Source organism: Pholcus phalangioides, unplaced genomic scaffold (genome assembly GCF_987345545.1).
Source record: "Pholcus phalangioides strain wild (caught in Gottingen) unplaced genomic scaffold, Ppha-v1.0 ptg000007l_1, whole genome shotgun sequence".
Taxonomy (NCBI): Eukaryota; Metazoa; Arthropoda; class Arachnida; order Araneae; family Pholcidae; genus Pholcus; species Pholcus phalangioides.
In genome coordinates this window covers 49,855,346-49,871,737 of record NW_028301600.1, presented here as the reverse complement: position 1 = coordinate 49,871,737, position 16,392 = coordinate 49,855,346, and the positions used below count along the sequence as shown (strand labels likewise).

Here is a 16,392-nt window from a genome sequence, read left to right as displayed (position 1 = left end):
ATATGACCGACTTTCCCGCAGGAGTAGCACTTCACAATTTTCTTCTTCGGCTTTTGAGTTTTCGAAGTTTCGAGCTTTTTCTTAGCCGTCGAACTAGCATTTTTTGCAATAAATGCTACAGTGCCCGGTTCGGAACTGCTAGATCTCTGTTCTTCAAGTCTCTGTTCGTGAAGCCTGGGACGTTCAGTCAAAGTCGCTACACTTCTTTTGTTATGCGGAACTGACTCCCAAGCGTTTTGGAACTCCAGGTACTCACTCGGAAGAGTATTGAGTATCGTATTCAGCAACATTGAAACAAGAAGACTTACATTTTCTTCTTTGAGCTCCTCTTGCAAATCTTGCCAAATTCGTCGCAGTTTTGATACATGGGAGGCGATACTGTCAGCTGGATCCTTGGTGTAGTTAAATAGCTGCAAATACAGTAAGTCCAAGCGTCTCTCATTTTTCTGTTCGTATACAGTGTGCAATGCATTCCACATATCTCTGCCAGATTTGCAGGTAAGAATATGCTGCTTTGACTCACCACGAACACTCGACCCGATTATATATCGTGCAATAGCATCAGCCTCCTCAAAAGCTTTGATATCAGCACCAAACTTCATGCGTTCAGGCTCGGTTGCGTTTTCATCCAACGAAGCAGGATACGTGACTTGTCCCGAAACGACTGGCATCACTTTTTGGATAGTCAGCTGTAGTTCCACATCGAATTTCCAGCTTGTCCAGTTCTTTATACCTTCCAACTTATCGATGGAATGAAGCTTCTCCATTTTCCCACTTGAATTGGAAACTTAAGCTCGAAAAGTAAACAGATATTAAATTTTGTTTCCGAAGTCAAAATTCCGCAACCGTAGACACACGACCATTAAACAAACTCACTACGAAGTGGAGGGTCACTGGGCCCATAACCTATTCAAATTATTAAAGTACGAGTGAGCAGAGAAACGAATTGAAGTTTAATGGATACACAAAAACAAGCCGTCCGAACTGAACGAACGCAAAACAACGAATGTAAATAAAACATGTGTTGCCACAAATAAAGCATTAAAGTATATCACGGTTAACGGTTAGCAGGTAATTTTTAAATATTCAATAATAACTTGAGAATGTCAGTAAATCGTTGGATGGCCATGCCATCGATGGTTTCATTCTCACAATGATACCAGATTACTACCAGCCTCTCGTCTTGGGAATTCGCAAATCCAGGCAAAAAGTAAAGGCTTTGTTTATGAAAAACCTGCTGCTGGAAGACATCATTCAAGTTCCAAAATCGCCATCAAACTCTGTTTTTCACAAAAAAGCAACCTGCCAGTGCTACAAAAAAAATCCATTGTTTCAATTACAATGAGAGTTGACACAAGTCTATGACCTGCTTTAAACCAAAAAGAAAAAATGCCCAGAAAAATGCAAGTAAGTGTTCTTCTAATGCTGTTTACTCCGAAAGAGAAATAGCTTCTAAAGCAACTATGTTTTCAATATTTTCTACAGCTGTTTTCTCTGAGAAACATGAATGGTCCATAGACTCTGGTGCATCAACTCATCTCAGTTGTTCATTGTCTGTTTCACATGATGTATCATCTGAAGAAGAGGCCCGCCTAGCCAATGATAGAAAATTGCCGGCCACAGGGCACAGGGACATAGCCATAGTGCTCAGCTCTTCAAAAACACTACCTGCTAAGGATGTCAAGTCTGTGCCTACACTCCCTCTGAATTTGTTTAGTGTTAGCAAACTTGCTGAACAGTCAGCCTAAGCTATCAGTCATCTTTGGTGAGAACAGTTGCAAAATACTGAGAAGAGAAAACAGAAAAACCAATGGATGACAGCTCATCTGTTGTGGCAACTACAACAGAAGTCAATGAACTGTATCGTCTTTATAATGAAACAAATTTTGTTTGTGCCATTTCAATGACACCTGTCGGACATGGCATAGGAGACTGTGTCATCTTAATTTTTGTTCCATGAGAGAACTGTAAAAGGTGATATAATCATATTGATGATACATTCATTTCATTATCATCTGAGATGGTTGACAGTGAGCCAATACATTACGTGAGGTGCAAAATCTTTTATCCAACATTGCCTCATCACCAGTGTTTGATAAAAGAGTTACACTGATGCACTTCCATCCTGCACGGTGACGTATTAACTCTTCAAAAACCTATTCTTTCTCTCTCTACGTCACTCTCTCCTCTCACTTGCCACTCCTTTCTCTGGGGGAAAAAAAAAGATTCTCTTCTGGTGTGTATTTCTTGGATTAAAAAAACTTGTTTTCAACAACAAATGTGATAGAAAATCGGGAACGTAATTAGGCTGGGGCAACTGGGGCACTGTCCCAGGGCTCCAAGCCAAATGGGACCCACAAAAATTTACACTAACCAGGGGTCTGTTATCCGAAATTCGGATCCATTTTCCGGACACTTCATAAAATTCCGGATCAGAAAAACTAACTTTTCACAAAATAAAAAAATAATGAATCCTTAAATTTGAAATTTCATTTCTTTTGCCATAGATCAACTAGATTATTTCGCTTTTTACAAAATTACTAATTTCTGACAAAATTAATGACACATTTCACAAAAATAAAGAAAATTTTCACAAAAACAGGACCCTGCAAAAAAGTCTGGGCAGACCCCTGCTTATCCCAAATAGCAGTCTTCCCTGTGCTCCGTAAAGGCACAATAAGGCCTTATAGGAAAATGAGTTTTATGTCACCCGCAGCTCACTTGCCCACTTCATGCTTTTACTGCTGCTCCCCAGAATAGTTAAGCAGTGCCGTCTTAAGGCATTGGCCCACCTGGGCATGACCCGGGGGCCTCACAAAAATGGGATCTGGTTGAGATTTTTTAAAATTTGCCTAGTAGGGCCTCAGAAAAATCATTTGGCCCAGGGCCCATGATGCTCTTAAGACGGCCCTGTAGTTAAGCAGTGTTTTCAATTATACTAATATACTATAAGTACTAATTCAAAGCAAAAAAAGGCACAAAAATCAATATCTTCATCTCACTGGGATGCCTCTAGAAGCCACGGCACACACTTTGAAAATTCTGTCATATCACATCACTGGATTTGATGGTTCACATTAATGATACATTTATTTAATTATTATCTGAGGTGGTGGAGATTAAATTAATCTATTATATCATGGGTGGCCAACTTCTCTCTATTCACGGGCCAATATAATGTTCAGTTGCTACATCCACTCCGATGTATATGACACAGTTCAAGCTCAGAGACAAGGTGAAATGGTAAAAGTCCGAAAAATGATTCAAACATTTTTATTTGGGACTTATTACCAAGTCAAAGCCCATTTTTTATTCAGTCAATAAACCATCGTTAACTTATTAGTTCTTGACACTTATTTATTACTTAATAAATATAGTAAAATTGAACAGTTTAAAATTAAATTAATTAGGAATTAATATTAATTAATTTTTATTTATTTTATTTATTCTGAACAGTAAAAACCAGTTTTGAAGAATAAAAAAACGATAATGAACTCAGCATTTTATTAATGAATATTAGTTTTCCTAAATGCTGCCACATATCCAAGTTTAGGTTCACTTGTACTCGAGGCCATTAGTTAGCGTCCTGACATCTCCAGAAGGGTGCAGGGTCATGATGCAATGCATGGAGAGGCAGATCAGTGGGCGAAGCACACTCTTCACCCATGTGCGTCAGCGCGAGCAGCGTGCCATCATAACGAAATAAGAGCATTACTCAATACTATTAATTCATTAATAAGTGTTATTCACACGAGTAATTATAAATATTGAACAATTATTAATTAATCCTGGTGGGAAACTATTAAGTTAATGATGTTAAATTAATTCATTTATATAAAACGGGCTTTAACTGGTAGGAGTAAATTACTTATGAGCTTCAATTACTTAAATAGCATCAAAACCTCATCATGGTGGTTATTTTGTTTGTTAATTCATTATTTGTTTATAATTATTAAATTATTATTCATAAACTAATAAACATCAGAAACTAATAAATTCATGGTGATTAATTGATTCATTTAAAACGGACTTTGACTTAGTAAAAATTCGAAATGAAAACGTTTACAAGCGTTTTTTGGACTTTCACCAACTCACCTTGATAAAACCGAGTCTCTGGGATTTTACTGTGCCATATGAACCGCAATAAGTAATATGATGAAAGATGGACAATTTAGTCGATAAACTTTCACTGTGGGTGTTGTATTCCTCAACTTCTTCATAAACTGACATATTCAAGTTGCCTTCCCAGCTAGATGTAATGCATCAAAATAATTTGCTTCTTCCAAAAATGATTTCATCCAATACAATCATCCACACAGTGGCATCAAAGCCGGGGGTGCTCAAGAATCTACAGTAATTTGTGGCATGGATCCCGAGCACTCCCAGAATTGATTCAGAAATTAACATTTCCGATATAAAACTAAAGACGAGCACCCACAGTTTAGAAACTGTGGGTGCCTTCAACCCCCCCCCCCCCGCATCCACATAAGCTTCATGTTTTTTAAAATCAAAGCCATTACAGAGGTTGCAAATGATAAATTTCCTATAGCAAATGGTAAAAAAAAATTCTTATCCATAACTACTACCAGCAACAGCACAACACTAACGAAGACTGACGAAAACTTTTGCAAAAACAATTTTATATAAATCTTTTATAGTGTAATGTTGTCCATTTCCTGTATAAAATAAATTTTATAAAATTTAAATATAAAGTTTATGAAAGATTTTTGTCAACTTTTATAAAAGAAATTTCATCAAACTTTTTATAGTGTAATACTGGCCTAAGAGAACATAATCAATCTTATAGAAAAAAAAATTAATGAGAAAAATGACTTGGTAAGAAAACAAGTTTTGGGCCAAAACAGCATATATACTAGCAACTACAGATAGTTCTTTTATCTCTCCTCACAGTTATATTATTATTTATTTTTTTGAGTCTTCCAAAGTCCAGTCTGTCAACTATTTTCCTCAATGCACAGCAAATTATTAAGACCTGTGAGTTTTTTAAGAATGATGCTCCTTCGAAACAACTTCCAAAAGCACAGTGCAAAATGTGTAAATCACAAGGTCAAACGTAAATAAGTTAAAATGAACTGGATGGTTTTTACTGCACTGTCCATTCTTTTTTAAAGGGATTTGTTTACAATTTATTGTTAAATGCCAACATCATCGTTTTTTTTTGACAAACAAAGCACTTTTATTTCTAGCTCTTTGCAGATCTTTGTAAACATTGTTTATTCCTCTGCATGTTCTGAAAATACAGAAGACAATTAAATGCTATTTGGTAGCATCAGAATCACAAAACCTAGAAGAGACCTATGTTTAACTACTTTTTACTAACTTTTACCCTAACTGCTTTATTATGCAAACTGTTGTTTCACATACACAAAATGTGCACCATAATTTTGAATGATGAATGTTAGTTACTCTACATTGAATATCTAAGACCATGAAGTAGTAAATACAAATTTTTTTCCAACCAGACAGAATTCTTTAATGACTACTCTACTTTTTGAACTAACTAAGCAAAAGAAAAATTAATAAACTACATGTCCCATATACACCCCCCTAATAACCAGAAAAACCATAGTTTCTGCTTTGTGGCCGTTCAAGTATTACTTAAGCAAATTTTTAGCCATTTTTGACCCCCTCCCCCCTTGTCAGCAAAATTTCGTCATCAGCTCTGCCTCTCTGAATCCTAACTCATATTTTCATAAAGGGTGGTTGATTACGTAAGCATCCCCCCCTTGTCATCAAAAGTCAGCAAATCGAGACCCCCCCCCCCCCATCGATGATGATGTAATACTTGAACGGTCCCTTTGGCATAATCATTAATTGCAATCTATTACATTTGTATTCTTTGGCAATATATTAATGATTCTCTCTTCATTTAAAAAACAGTTACCTGGATTTCGTTGACAGAATTTGGTAAAAAACAAAGTAGGAAAAAACCTAGAAAGTAGGCCAGTTTGCAAAAAGTGGGGCGTGGTAGCCCAGGTCGATAAGGTACTTGCCTAAAGTGCCAAAGGATGTTTAGAGGTGTCGTGAGTTCGATACCGAGTTCATCCTTGTCAGAAAACTTTCCTGACACAGGGGTACAACAGAAACGACGACATGACCACAGAAAAAATTGTTTCTGCAGGGAGTCCCCATTGAGGGGTTAGTGCACCAACCTCTCGATGAGTATAAAAACAAGCCTGCAGTTCGGAATCAGCAATAAATTGTAGGTCCCGGTCTAATTAGCCCTCGTGTGCTGAAAATGACCATGGTGTGACTAAAATGATCGAAGTTTGCAAAAAGTAGGACAAGTGGGAGACCTATATTAGTGTAAAATCTTTGTATTGGTCAAAATGACAGCTACTGCCATTTAAGTAGAACTTCATTTTGCAACTGAACTAAGAAACCCAGAATATGTATGTTCTGGGGAAATCAAGAGTCTTGAGAAAAGTCATGAAATTTTAATACTCTGAGGATAACCATTTAGGTGTAATAGCCTGTAAGATCAAAAGAAGCATTGCGGTAAAAAGTGACCGCATCCGTCATTCTAGTGCTAATTTATAGAAACCAGTATACTATTAGGTGATTACATTGGATATTATACCCACAAAGAGAGATCTACATATCATTTTTGTTTGTACAGTGCCATAAAATTTTGTGAAAAAAATAGTAAAATATCCTTAAAACTAAATTTTATTTTTCTTCTAGCTTATTTCAGGAATTAGTTTAACTGATACCTTTCTGATGAGGAGATATAATTATGATGATTTAGACCAAATATTGGTAACATCAGATGTTGCAGAGCATTAGTGAGTTTTTCAATTATATGATATTCAATTGTATTTCATCAGTATTAAAGTAATGAAAATAACTTGATCAATGTGGAGTATTGTCCTTATAATTATACTGACATTACTCAGACCTAAGTAGGGCCCGTTCTGGTGGACATACTCCATTGAAATTTGTGGAGCGTGGAGAAAAAGAAAATGCAATAAAAAGTCTCACTAAGATATCCATTTTTAGGCTAAGTAGTTCTTAAGAAAAACTAGAGTATGGAACTTTAATATTATGAACACCCTATAGCCAAATCACGATGTTTTTGCTGCATCATCTAGTTTTATAGTTTTTACAATTTACTTATTGTGACTGAACTTTTAAAACAGACTGTAAGTTATGCAATCACTAAAATCGTATACATATTTTTCCACTAGAATTACAGCAGAAATCAATAATTCTGACCGTAACCAGAGGTGGCCAACCCATGGCACACATGCCACATTAAAGAAATTCTATGTAATTTTTCAGTTGAAGAAATTCTCTCTAAATTTCTAACAATCTTTATTATCTGTATAGATAATACAACTATATTTGGTATGGTACGCCTTCTCAACAATAATTGTCATAATTTTTTATTCAATGTGGTTTCATTCCTCATCACTAGTGTCCACATTATATGCACTAAAAAAGTGGCAAAATATGTTCTAAAAATAAGTAAATATGCACTTGAAAATGCCGAAATGTACATTAAAAAACCCAAAATATGGTCTAAAATTCTGAAAAAGTTTAAAATTGAATTATGTACCAAAAATGAGAAAATATTCATTAAAAAATCGTCATGCAAAGAAAACATATACGTTATTAAAATTCATATTTTCTATTTCTTATAGTGCATATTCATTTACAAAAATATCTCCACATATTTAGGCATTTTTAATTTTTAGTTTGCTGTAGCTGCTCAATAACGAAATACAGTGGAACCTCGCTATTTGATGTAACAATAAATCTGCCTACAATAATATTTTCCCCAAGTCTTGTTAAGATATGTCTTCAATCTATTGGTAAACTTCTGCCTCTCGATAAAAGAATGATCCCTGGACAACGATATTTGTTCTTGGTCTGCAGAGTATCATTATATCAAGGTATCACTGTACCATAAAAAAAAGAATTTCGACACAATATTGGGAAAAATACAATATTAAAAATATTTCTATTAATTCACCAAATCTCACCTGCGGAAAAAACCAATGATTGAAAAAATGATTTGAAAATCTTTTTTAAATCATCTGTTAAAAAAAGTGATTAAGCTTAAATAAATTTTTTAAAATATGCGCTTATTCTGAAAATTCTAATTTTATGAAGTAATGCTAAAAAAACCTCTGAAAATGCGTAGGCACATAATCTGGGCTCTACTCATCACGAAAACACCCAACCAGAGGCACTGACATGCCGTTTAAATAACATTGGAAGAAGGGAGGCTAGGTTTGTTGGATGCTCCAACAAATGCTCTCCCAAAGCAGAATATGCTGAAAACTGTGATGTATGCCGCAGAGAACAATCTCAATAAAAATTTCAAAAAAAAAAAACTCTTCTGTGTAAAACACATTATAGGAATGTTTACAGCAGAACATTTTCATTTGGCAGAGGACTCATTGCGAAACATTCTGCTTCGAGGGATCCTGATATACAGAGTGTCCCACAATCGACTGACAGTTGTGAAAATGGGATATCAAGTCATTCTTGTGGAATATAGGATGAATAGTTATTGAAATAAAAAAATGAACTTTTTATATGGACACCCTGTGTCCAAAAACCCAATTGAAAAGTTGTTGCCCTGTCTCTCCTGATGCCAACAAAAAAATCATGTTTCTAAATGCAACTGGCAGATATATTTGAATTCAAAAATCGGGAGAAGCTGGGAAAGAACACAGACAACGCTTTTTTCCCGACTTTGCTCTATTTTGAATTCAAATATCTCTGTGAATATTGCACTTAAAAATGTTAAATTTTCTTTGATGGCATCAGGTGAGACAGAGCAACAACTTTCTAATTGTGTTTTTAGGCACATAGTGCCCGTATAAAGAAGTTATTTTTATTTTAATAACTATGCATCCCCTTGCAACATGAATGACCTATCTGAAATTCCTGACTTCACACATTTATATTCCGCAAGAATGATTTCAATATCTGTCAGTTTTTTGTGCTATCCCATTTTGTAAACTGCAGTCAATTTTGTGGGACACTCTGTATAAACGAAATTCAAGGGTGCCTTTTTGGGCATGTTTTGCATTTCAATGAATTATTAGGGGACCAGGTGTCCCGAGCCCCTGAATTTTGATTCCTATCCCTGATATTAATGTACATGAAATAAATTTTCATTGGTGCATGCATACAGTTTGCATAATGATAATCAAAAATTTAAATTCAAAAGCAAATAAATTTTTTTATTAAAAAAAACAAAGCACTTGAATCTAAACAAAAGGATAGTTGAATATGATAAATTTTCGATTTATAGACTAAAATTCACCAATTAGATTGTCTAATTTTACTGTCCACTAATGGGGAGTGTCTGTTAAGGGAGGTTCTACTGTATTCAAATTTAAAGTCATAATTTAGAGTTAGGAAAACAATTTTAATATTAATTTCAATAAATAATAAAAATTCGAATAGGCTTTGTTGAAAATACGGGAAATAACAGGACATTTTTGTGAAAAAGTCCTGTGAAAATTTGTGTAAAATTACTTGGAAAAAAAAGGGAACATCCCAGGAAATCATATGGTCACCCTACATATATATATGCTTTCCAATTTTTTTTTTATTGTAAAGTAAATTTTTCAATATTGTCTCAAACATAAAATGATTTCTGCTTAAATTTTGATTTGTATACTAAACTGCCATGGTTATTTTTTTTCTAAAGCAAGACCTTTAGTACTTAATATATTCATGTTAAAAAATGCAAACTATAATTTTTAAAAAAAATTATATCTTGCATTTCGAACTCAAAATTTAAAATGACAAAGTTAAATATTAATTTACAAAAAATCTAATTTCATTAAAAAAAAATTTACCAACCACCATATGAATGTTCTTGAATTTTTTTTACTTTCAAAAAGTATGAACCATAGTAAAGGAGGATGTGTGATCTGTATATTCTAATATTCATAGTGGCACACATATCAAAAATGGTCTAAAAAGTGGCTTGGCCATCCCTGGTTCTAATTTATTTTTTGCTACAAAGATTATACTTGGTAAATTTTGATACTGTTTGAAAAAATGTAAAACAATATGAAAACATGTTCTATCAGTTACTAGCTTTTGTTTGAGACCAATTTTGATGGTGTAGCATTTGGAAGTCTCCTGCATTGTACAGATTTTGAGTTGCAGCACAGCAGAAAGTCTTAATATGCCTCATCCACCGATTTTCTCCGCACAGTATGCAGTGTGACTGGCATGATTGTTTCCTTTGCTATTGAATGACAAATTTTTTCTTCTTTTCACTTTGTTAATAACTAGAGATTATTGGACTGAAGTTGATAATTTTTTGTAAAGCTGAACTTTCTATATTTGCTATCTGTGGTCACGTCAACAAACATTTTTTATACAACTTTTTTACTTTTGATGCTCAGATGATTTTATTAGTTATTATTAACAAAAGTTTCTCTTTGATATGAAAACTTTCGTGTATATTTTTCATATATACTGAAGTACCAAAAAAAAGAAAAATGGTATAAGCAATTGCGTGCAAATTTCATTGTAACACCACCTGTACGCATTATTGGCTGCATTAACCAATGTGTATAGAATGTGTCGAGAGACTTAATTACACTGGGAGAGTCGAGTTTACTATCTATGTAGGATTTTTAGTTATAGTTCTTTGTTTATCGGTAGATGGTGCTATAGCACGCAGGGGAATAATCAGTATTGTAAAGATTAGTTTTAGCAACAGTGAGTTTGCCGGGAGAAGTCGGCGGGAAAAGGCTGCGTTTTTTGTTGTATCTGTGTGTGATCGTCTTGTATGTTTTGTGCACGTAATAAATGTTTAGAAAATGGAGGCTGTGTGTTTTTCTCTGTGAAGAGCCCACAGAAAAATTGGGGGTTCGTCCGGGATCGATGTGAATTCATCGGATTTGGATGTGAGGGTGAATCGTCTTGATTTGAGTTTCCTCTTCAAGTCGCGCTGATTCAAGTAAGCCACCCATGCTCGGAGGTTCGACGATTGCAAGAAGGTTTCGTCTTCGTGGGAATCAGCCTGACCCAGGATTTCGCGATTGGTTTCATGTTCGCGAGACTGCGCTGAAGATTTCGCGGCCGGTTTCATGTTTGCGAGACTGCGCTGAAAATTTCGCTATTGATTTCATGTTCGCGAGACTGTTTAGGATTTCGTGATCAGTTTCGTCTTCACAAGACTGTGCTGGAGATTTCGCGATCGGTTTCGTCTTCGTCGTGGGTAGCCAAGACTCGAAAAGTGCGCGTCCGTGATAAATGTGGATCGCGATAAGTGTTTCGTGCCCATGGGAAAAAAAAGTGTTTCTGACCGAAAGTACATTGCAGTGTCATTTAAGTCCTTTTACACGAGGTCGCCATTGCTTATTTGGCACAGGGCATCAAAGAGGACTTGAAGGTGCTCGCGAGTGAATTAGGGTTGGACACGCCCCCTAATTTCAAAATCATTGATCTCAAGAACGCCATTCTGGAAAGCAAAGAATATGACGAGGAGTTTTGCAAAGAGATGCTAAAAACTATCATAGGTGATAGAAAGGAAGAGTAGCGGAGGAGAGACGCAATGGAAGAGCAGCAGAGGAAAGATGAAGAGTAACAGAGGAGAGACGCAATGGAAGAGCAGCGGAGGATAGACGCAATGGAAGAACAATGTATGAGACTGGAAATAGAGAAACTGAAAATCGAGGTTGAATCCCGATCAAGTGGAAGGACTCAATTTGAAAACACAAAGTCCAGGCAGAGATTTCCAAAACCTGATGCAAAGATTCGATATGAGTGATGATATAACTCTCTACCTTGTGCTCTTTGAGTGGCAAGCTCGCCGGGTATCACTACCAAAGGAGGAATGGGTCACTCATCTTCTAGGACTATTACCTCATGAAATAAACCAACTGATTGCACGAGAGCCCGAGGAGAATGTAGAGAATTACGACCTTGTAAAAGAACTGTTGATGAAAAGATTCAAATTGATGGCGGAAAAGTTTCGTCAGCTGTTTGTCTTGCATCAGAAGAAGCAGACCAGTACTTGGCGAGATTTTCATCATGAATTATGCGCATATTTTGATGGCTGGACGTCCGCTTTAAAAGCCCAGTTGATTTCCGAGATTATCATTTAGACGAATGGAGTAATTTTATCTCTCCTACCCAACTGTCAGAAAAGCTTGATGATTATGAAAGTGTTAAGAGACCTGTCGAAACATCACATGCTGGTGAGTGAGAACGACAAAAATTCCCGAAGCCAACATTCCAAAATTTCCAGGATAAATTCTGCAAAATCAAGGACGTCAAGAATAAAGCAGGAGGATGATGGAAGTTTGGAAATAGACAAACCAAGAAGAACAATAGTCAGATGAGATGTTATGGGTGTGGTAACTTGGGCCACTTGAAGTTCCAGTGTCCCGAATTATTTAAGAACAACAATTGCTCAACATCGTTCAACAAGGACAGCGAGAGGCAGAAAACGTCAGATACTCACATTACCGAAGTTGGAGATGTTCCTACTAAACAGATGAAATTAAAAAATTTGACAGTTTGTGCACTCATCGACACGGGCAGTGCAGTATGCCTATTGCGTGAGGATGTATACAGACAAACTGTTGGTGTTCCGGAATTGATGCGTAAGCTAATACTACTATCTGGAATTGGGGCAGGACAGGTGTGGACTAAAGGATCCTTTGAACAGGAAGTTGAGTTGGACGGGAATAGCTTCACCCTTACGTGGCATGTTGTACCCACAACACAACTGAACTTTCAAGCAGTGATTAGAGCTGGAATCTGGAAACAAGCTTCATTGCACTTCGACGAAAGTGAAGTCACTTTTTGTAAAGAGGAGAGAGGACATTGGCTCATGCAGATATATCTGAATTGGATCAAGACCAACTTGAACTGGATCACATTTGTGATAGAGAAGTGAGAGAGAAGCTAAGAAAGACTGTTTTGTCTTATAAGCCGGAAAAGACTGAAAAAACAAATGTCTCTATGAGAATTATTCACAATGATGAAACATCTGTATATCAGAGAGCTCGAAGCCTATCATTTCCTGAGAGACAAGCTGTGAACAAGCAGATCCATGAATGGTTGGAAGAAGGAATTATCAGACCAAGTTCTTCTGACTATGTCAGCCCAGTGGTATTGGTGAAGAAGAAGGACAACACAACTAGGTTGTGTGTTGATTATAGAAAATTGAACAGGAAGCTCGTCAAAGACAGGTTTCCTCTGCCATTGATAGAAGGTGTTTTAGATAAGTTGCAGGGTGCAAAATTGCACACCACACTAGATCTTAAAAGCGGGTTTTTCCACGTAGATGTTGATGAAGACTGCAGAAAGTACACTTCCTTCGTGGTCCCTAACGGTCAGTTTGAGTTTAATAAGGTCCCATTCGGGTTAAGCACTAGCCCAAGTGTCTTTCAGTGGTATGTTTTTAGCATTTTCAGGGACCTCATGAAAAAAGGTGTTATTATTTATATGGACGACTTGATCATCCCCTCAGCTGATGAAAGGGATGGCTTGGATAAGTTAGAAACTGTTCTAAAAGTGGCGTCAAAATATGGCCTCGAGATCAAATTAAAAAAATGTAAATTTTTGAAACGACAGGTAGAGTTCCTTGGCCATATCGTAGAAAATGGGTCGATACACCCGTCTCCAGAAAAGACACTAGCAGTGAAAAATTTCCTGTCCCAACGAGCATGAAAGCAAACACAGAGTTTTTTAGGACTTGCTGAATATTTCAGAAAGTTTATCCCAGGATACGCCAAGATCGCCAAACCACTAAGTGATTTGTTGAGAAAAGACCATACATTTGATTTTGGTCCCGAACAAGAAGAAGCATTCAAGAAGCTCAAAACATTACTAACCGGAAGTCCAGTGCTAAGTATTTTTCAACAAGGGTGGAGAATAGAGTTGCATACAGATACCAGCAAACATGGTTATGGTGCAGTATTACTACAAGAAGCTGATGACGTAAGCTTACATCCAGTTTACTACATGTCGAAAAAAACAAGTCCCGCTGAGGGGAAGTACAGTAGCTATGAGTTAGAAGTACTAGCAAGAAGCCTTGAAGAAGTTCCGAGTATATCTGTTGGGTACTAGATTCAAAACGGACAGTTTTGAACAGTCACGGACTGTTCAGCATTTCAGAAGACCATGGACAAGAAAGATCTTGTTACAAGAATCGCTAGATGGGCTCTTCTTCTGGAAGAATTTGACTATGAAATCACTCATAGACCCAGTCAGAGGATGCAGCATGTCAACGCCTTAAGTAGACACACAGTCATGATAGTTGGGAATGACACCTTGACGGCGAAACTGAAGAATGCCCAATTAGAAGATGAACAGATACTTAAAGCAGTGCCCTTAGAACACTGCTTACTGACAGTGAATCTGAATAATACTTTTTGTAAGGAACAACATTCTCTACAAGTTTATGAATGATCGTGAACTCATTGTGATTCCAAAAGACATGCAGATGGAGCTGATAAAATTAGCTCATGAAAAAGGTCACTTTTCCACATCTAAGACAGAAGAGGTTCTCAAGCGAGAGTTTCATATTCCTAACTTGAGCAAGCTGACAGAAAGAGTTATTCTCAGTTGTGTACCATGTATATTGGCAAACAAAAAATGTGGGAAAAAGGGAGGGTTCTTGAACCCAATCCCAAAAGCAGATGTACCATTAGGAACTTATCACGTTGATTTCATAGGTCCCTTACCGTCAACAAATAAGAATTACCAGCATATACTAACTGTTGTAGATGCGTTCACGAAATTCACCTGGTTGTATCCGGTTAAGTCTACGTCAGCAGAGGACGCCTTAGAGAAGTTGAATCTTCAGCAGAAGACTTTTGGGAGTCCGTACTGGATTATAACTGACAGAGGCTCAGCAGTCGCTTCGAAAGCTTTCAGTGATTATTGTGCTGAAGAGGGCATCATGCATTTGCAGATTACCACAGGTGTTCCTCGTGGGAACAGACAGGTCGAAAGAATCCACCGTACTGTAATACCAGTCCTAGACAAATTGACTCTCGATGATGCAACAAAGTGGTTCAAGCATGTTGATAAGTTGCAGAGGGTCTTGAAAAGCACGACTAGTCGAAGTATGAAATACACGCCATTTGAACTTTTAACTGGTGTGAAAATGATAAAGAAAGAAGACATTGTACTAAGAGATCTCCTGGTGGAAGAGGCTGTAAATAAATTCCACGATCAAAGAAATGTCATTAGAGAAGAGGCGAAGAAGAATATCCACAAGATTCAGTCTGAAAATAGGTGTACTTACAACAAAAAGTGAAAAAAGGCACCCAAGTACCAAGTTGGTGACTATACAAAGGACTCAGTTCGGCCCCGGACTGAAGTTGAGACCCAAATTTTTTGGTCCATATGAAGTGACAAAAGTGAATGCTACGGACAGATACGAGGTCAAAAAAGTCGGAGATTATTCAGGTCCTATCACCACTACTACGGCAGCTGATCTCATGAAACATTATTAGAAATGTATATGAATATTGTTTTGAATTTTTTATGCTGATACAAATTTTATGTTCAGAATTTTTTATGCTGATACAAATTTTATGTTCAGAATTTTTTATGCTGATACAAATTTTATGTTCAGAATTTTTTATGCTGATACAAATTTTATGTTCAGAATTTTTTATGCTGATACAAATTTTATGTTCCAAATTGTTCATGCTTATACGAATATTGTGTTAATTTAAAATGTCAGTGAGCCGCAGGATGGCCGAGCTGTAGGATTTTTAGTTATAGTTATTTTTGTTATCGGTAGATGGCGCTGCAGCACGCAGGGGAATAATCAGTATTGTAATGATTAGTTTTGGCAGCAGTGAGTTTGCCAGAAAGGCTGCGTTTTTTGTTCTATCTGTGTGTGATCGTCTTGTATGTTTGTGCTCGTAATAAATGTTTAGAAAATGGAGGCTGTGTGTTTTTCTCCGTGAAGAGCCCACATCTATTCATGGGCAAGCATATACTGCAGCTCATAGCAAATGTCACTTACGTACAGATTGTTAACTTTCCAGTCTTTTGGCCATAATTTTTTAGATTGTTATTCAAAAAAAGAAAAATTAAAGGCTTTAGTCTATTCATGACGGCCTATTGCTGTTGATATTTTTACATCTGCTAATGAAGGTGAGTTAATTTCACTACCTAATTTATATAGTTCACTTAGTATTTACAAGCCAGATAGCACAAACATGACAGTAAGAGAAGTAACCAACCCTGTAACTTCACTCACTTTAGCAGATCAGACTGGGAGATTACTAGACGAAAAGAGTGAATTACAGTAGATACACAAACAAAAGTTATGATTAAAAAATGTTAGCTTCGGAGCACAAAATATATAAGGAAAGGCTTATTTGACTCGTGAAAGCTCATCTATTTTAATTTTTTTTT

At 36.4% G+C, this 16,392-nt stretch overlaps 1 protein-coding gene across 2 annotated transcripts in view; it reads left to right on the top strand.

Moving 5' to 3' along the window:
* LOC149085433 (trafficking protein particle complex subunit 13) overlaps positions 1-16,392 on the top strand; it is a 103,097-nt gene that overhangs the window by 47,514 nt on the left and 39,191 nt on the right. For both annotated transcript variants that reach the window (XM_089233432.1, XM_089233431.1), the window contains exon 11: positions 6,706-6,806. In XM_089233432.1, the coding sequence (XP_089089558.1) occupies positions 6,706-6,806 (101 nt within the window). The remainder of the gene's footprint in view (positions 1-6,705; positions 6,807-16,392) is intronic.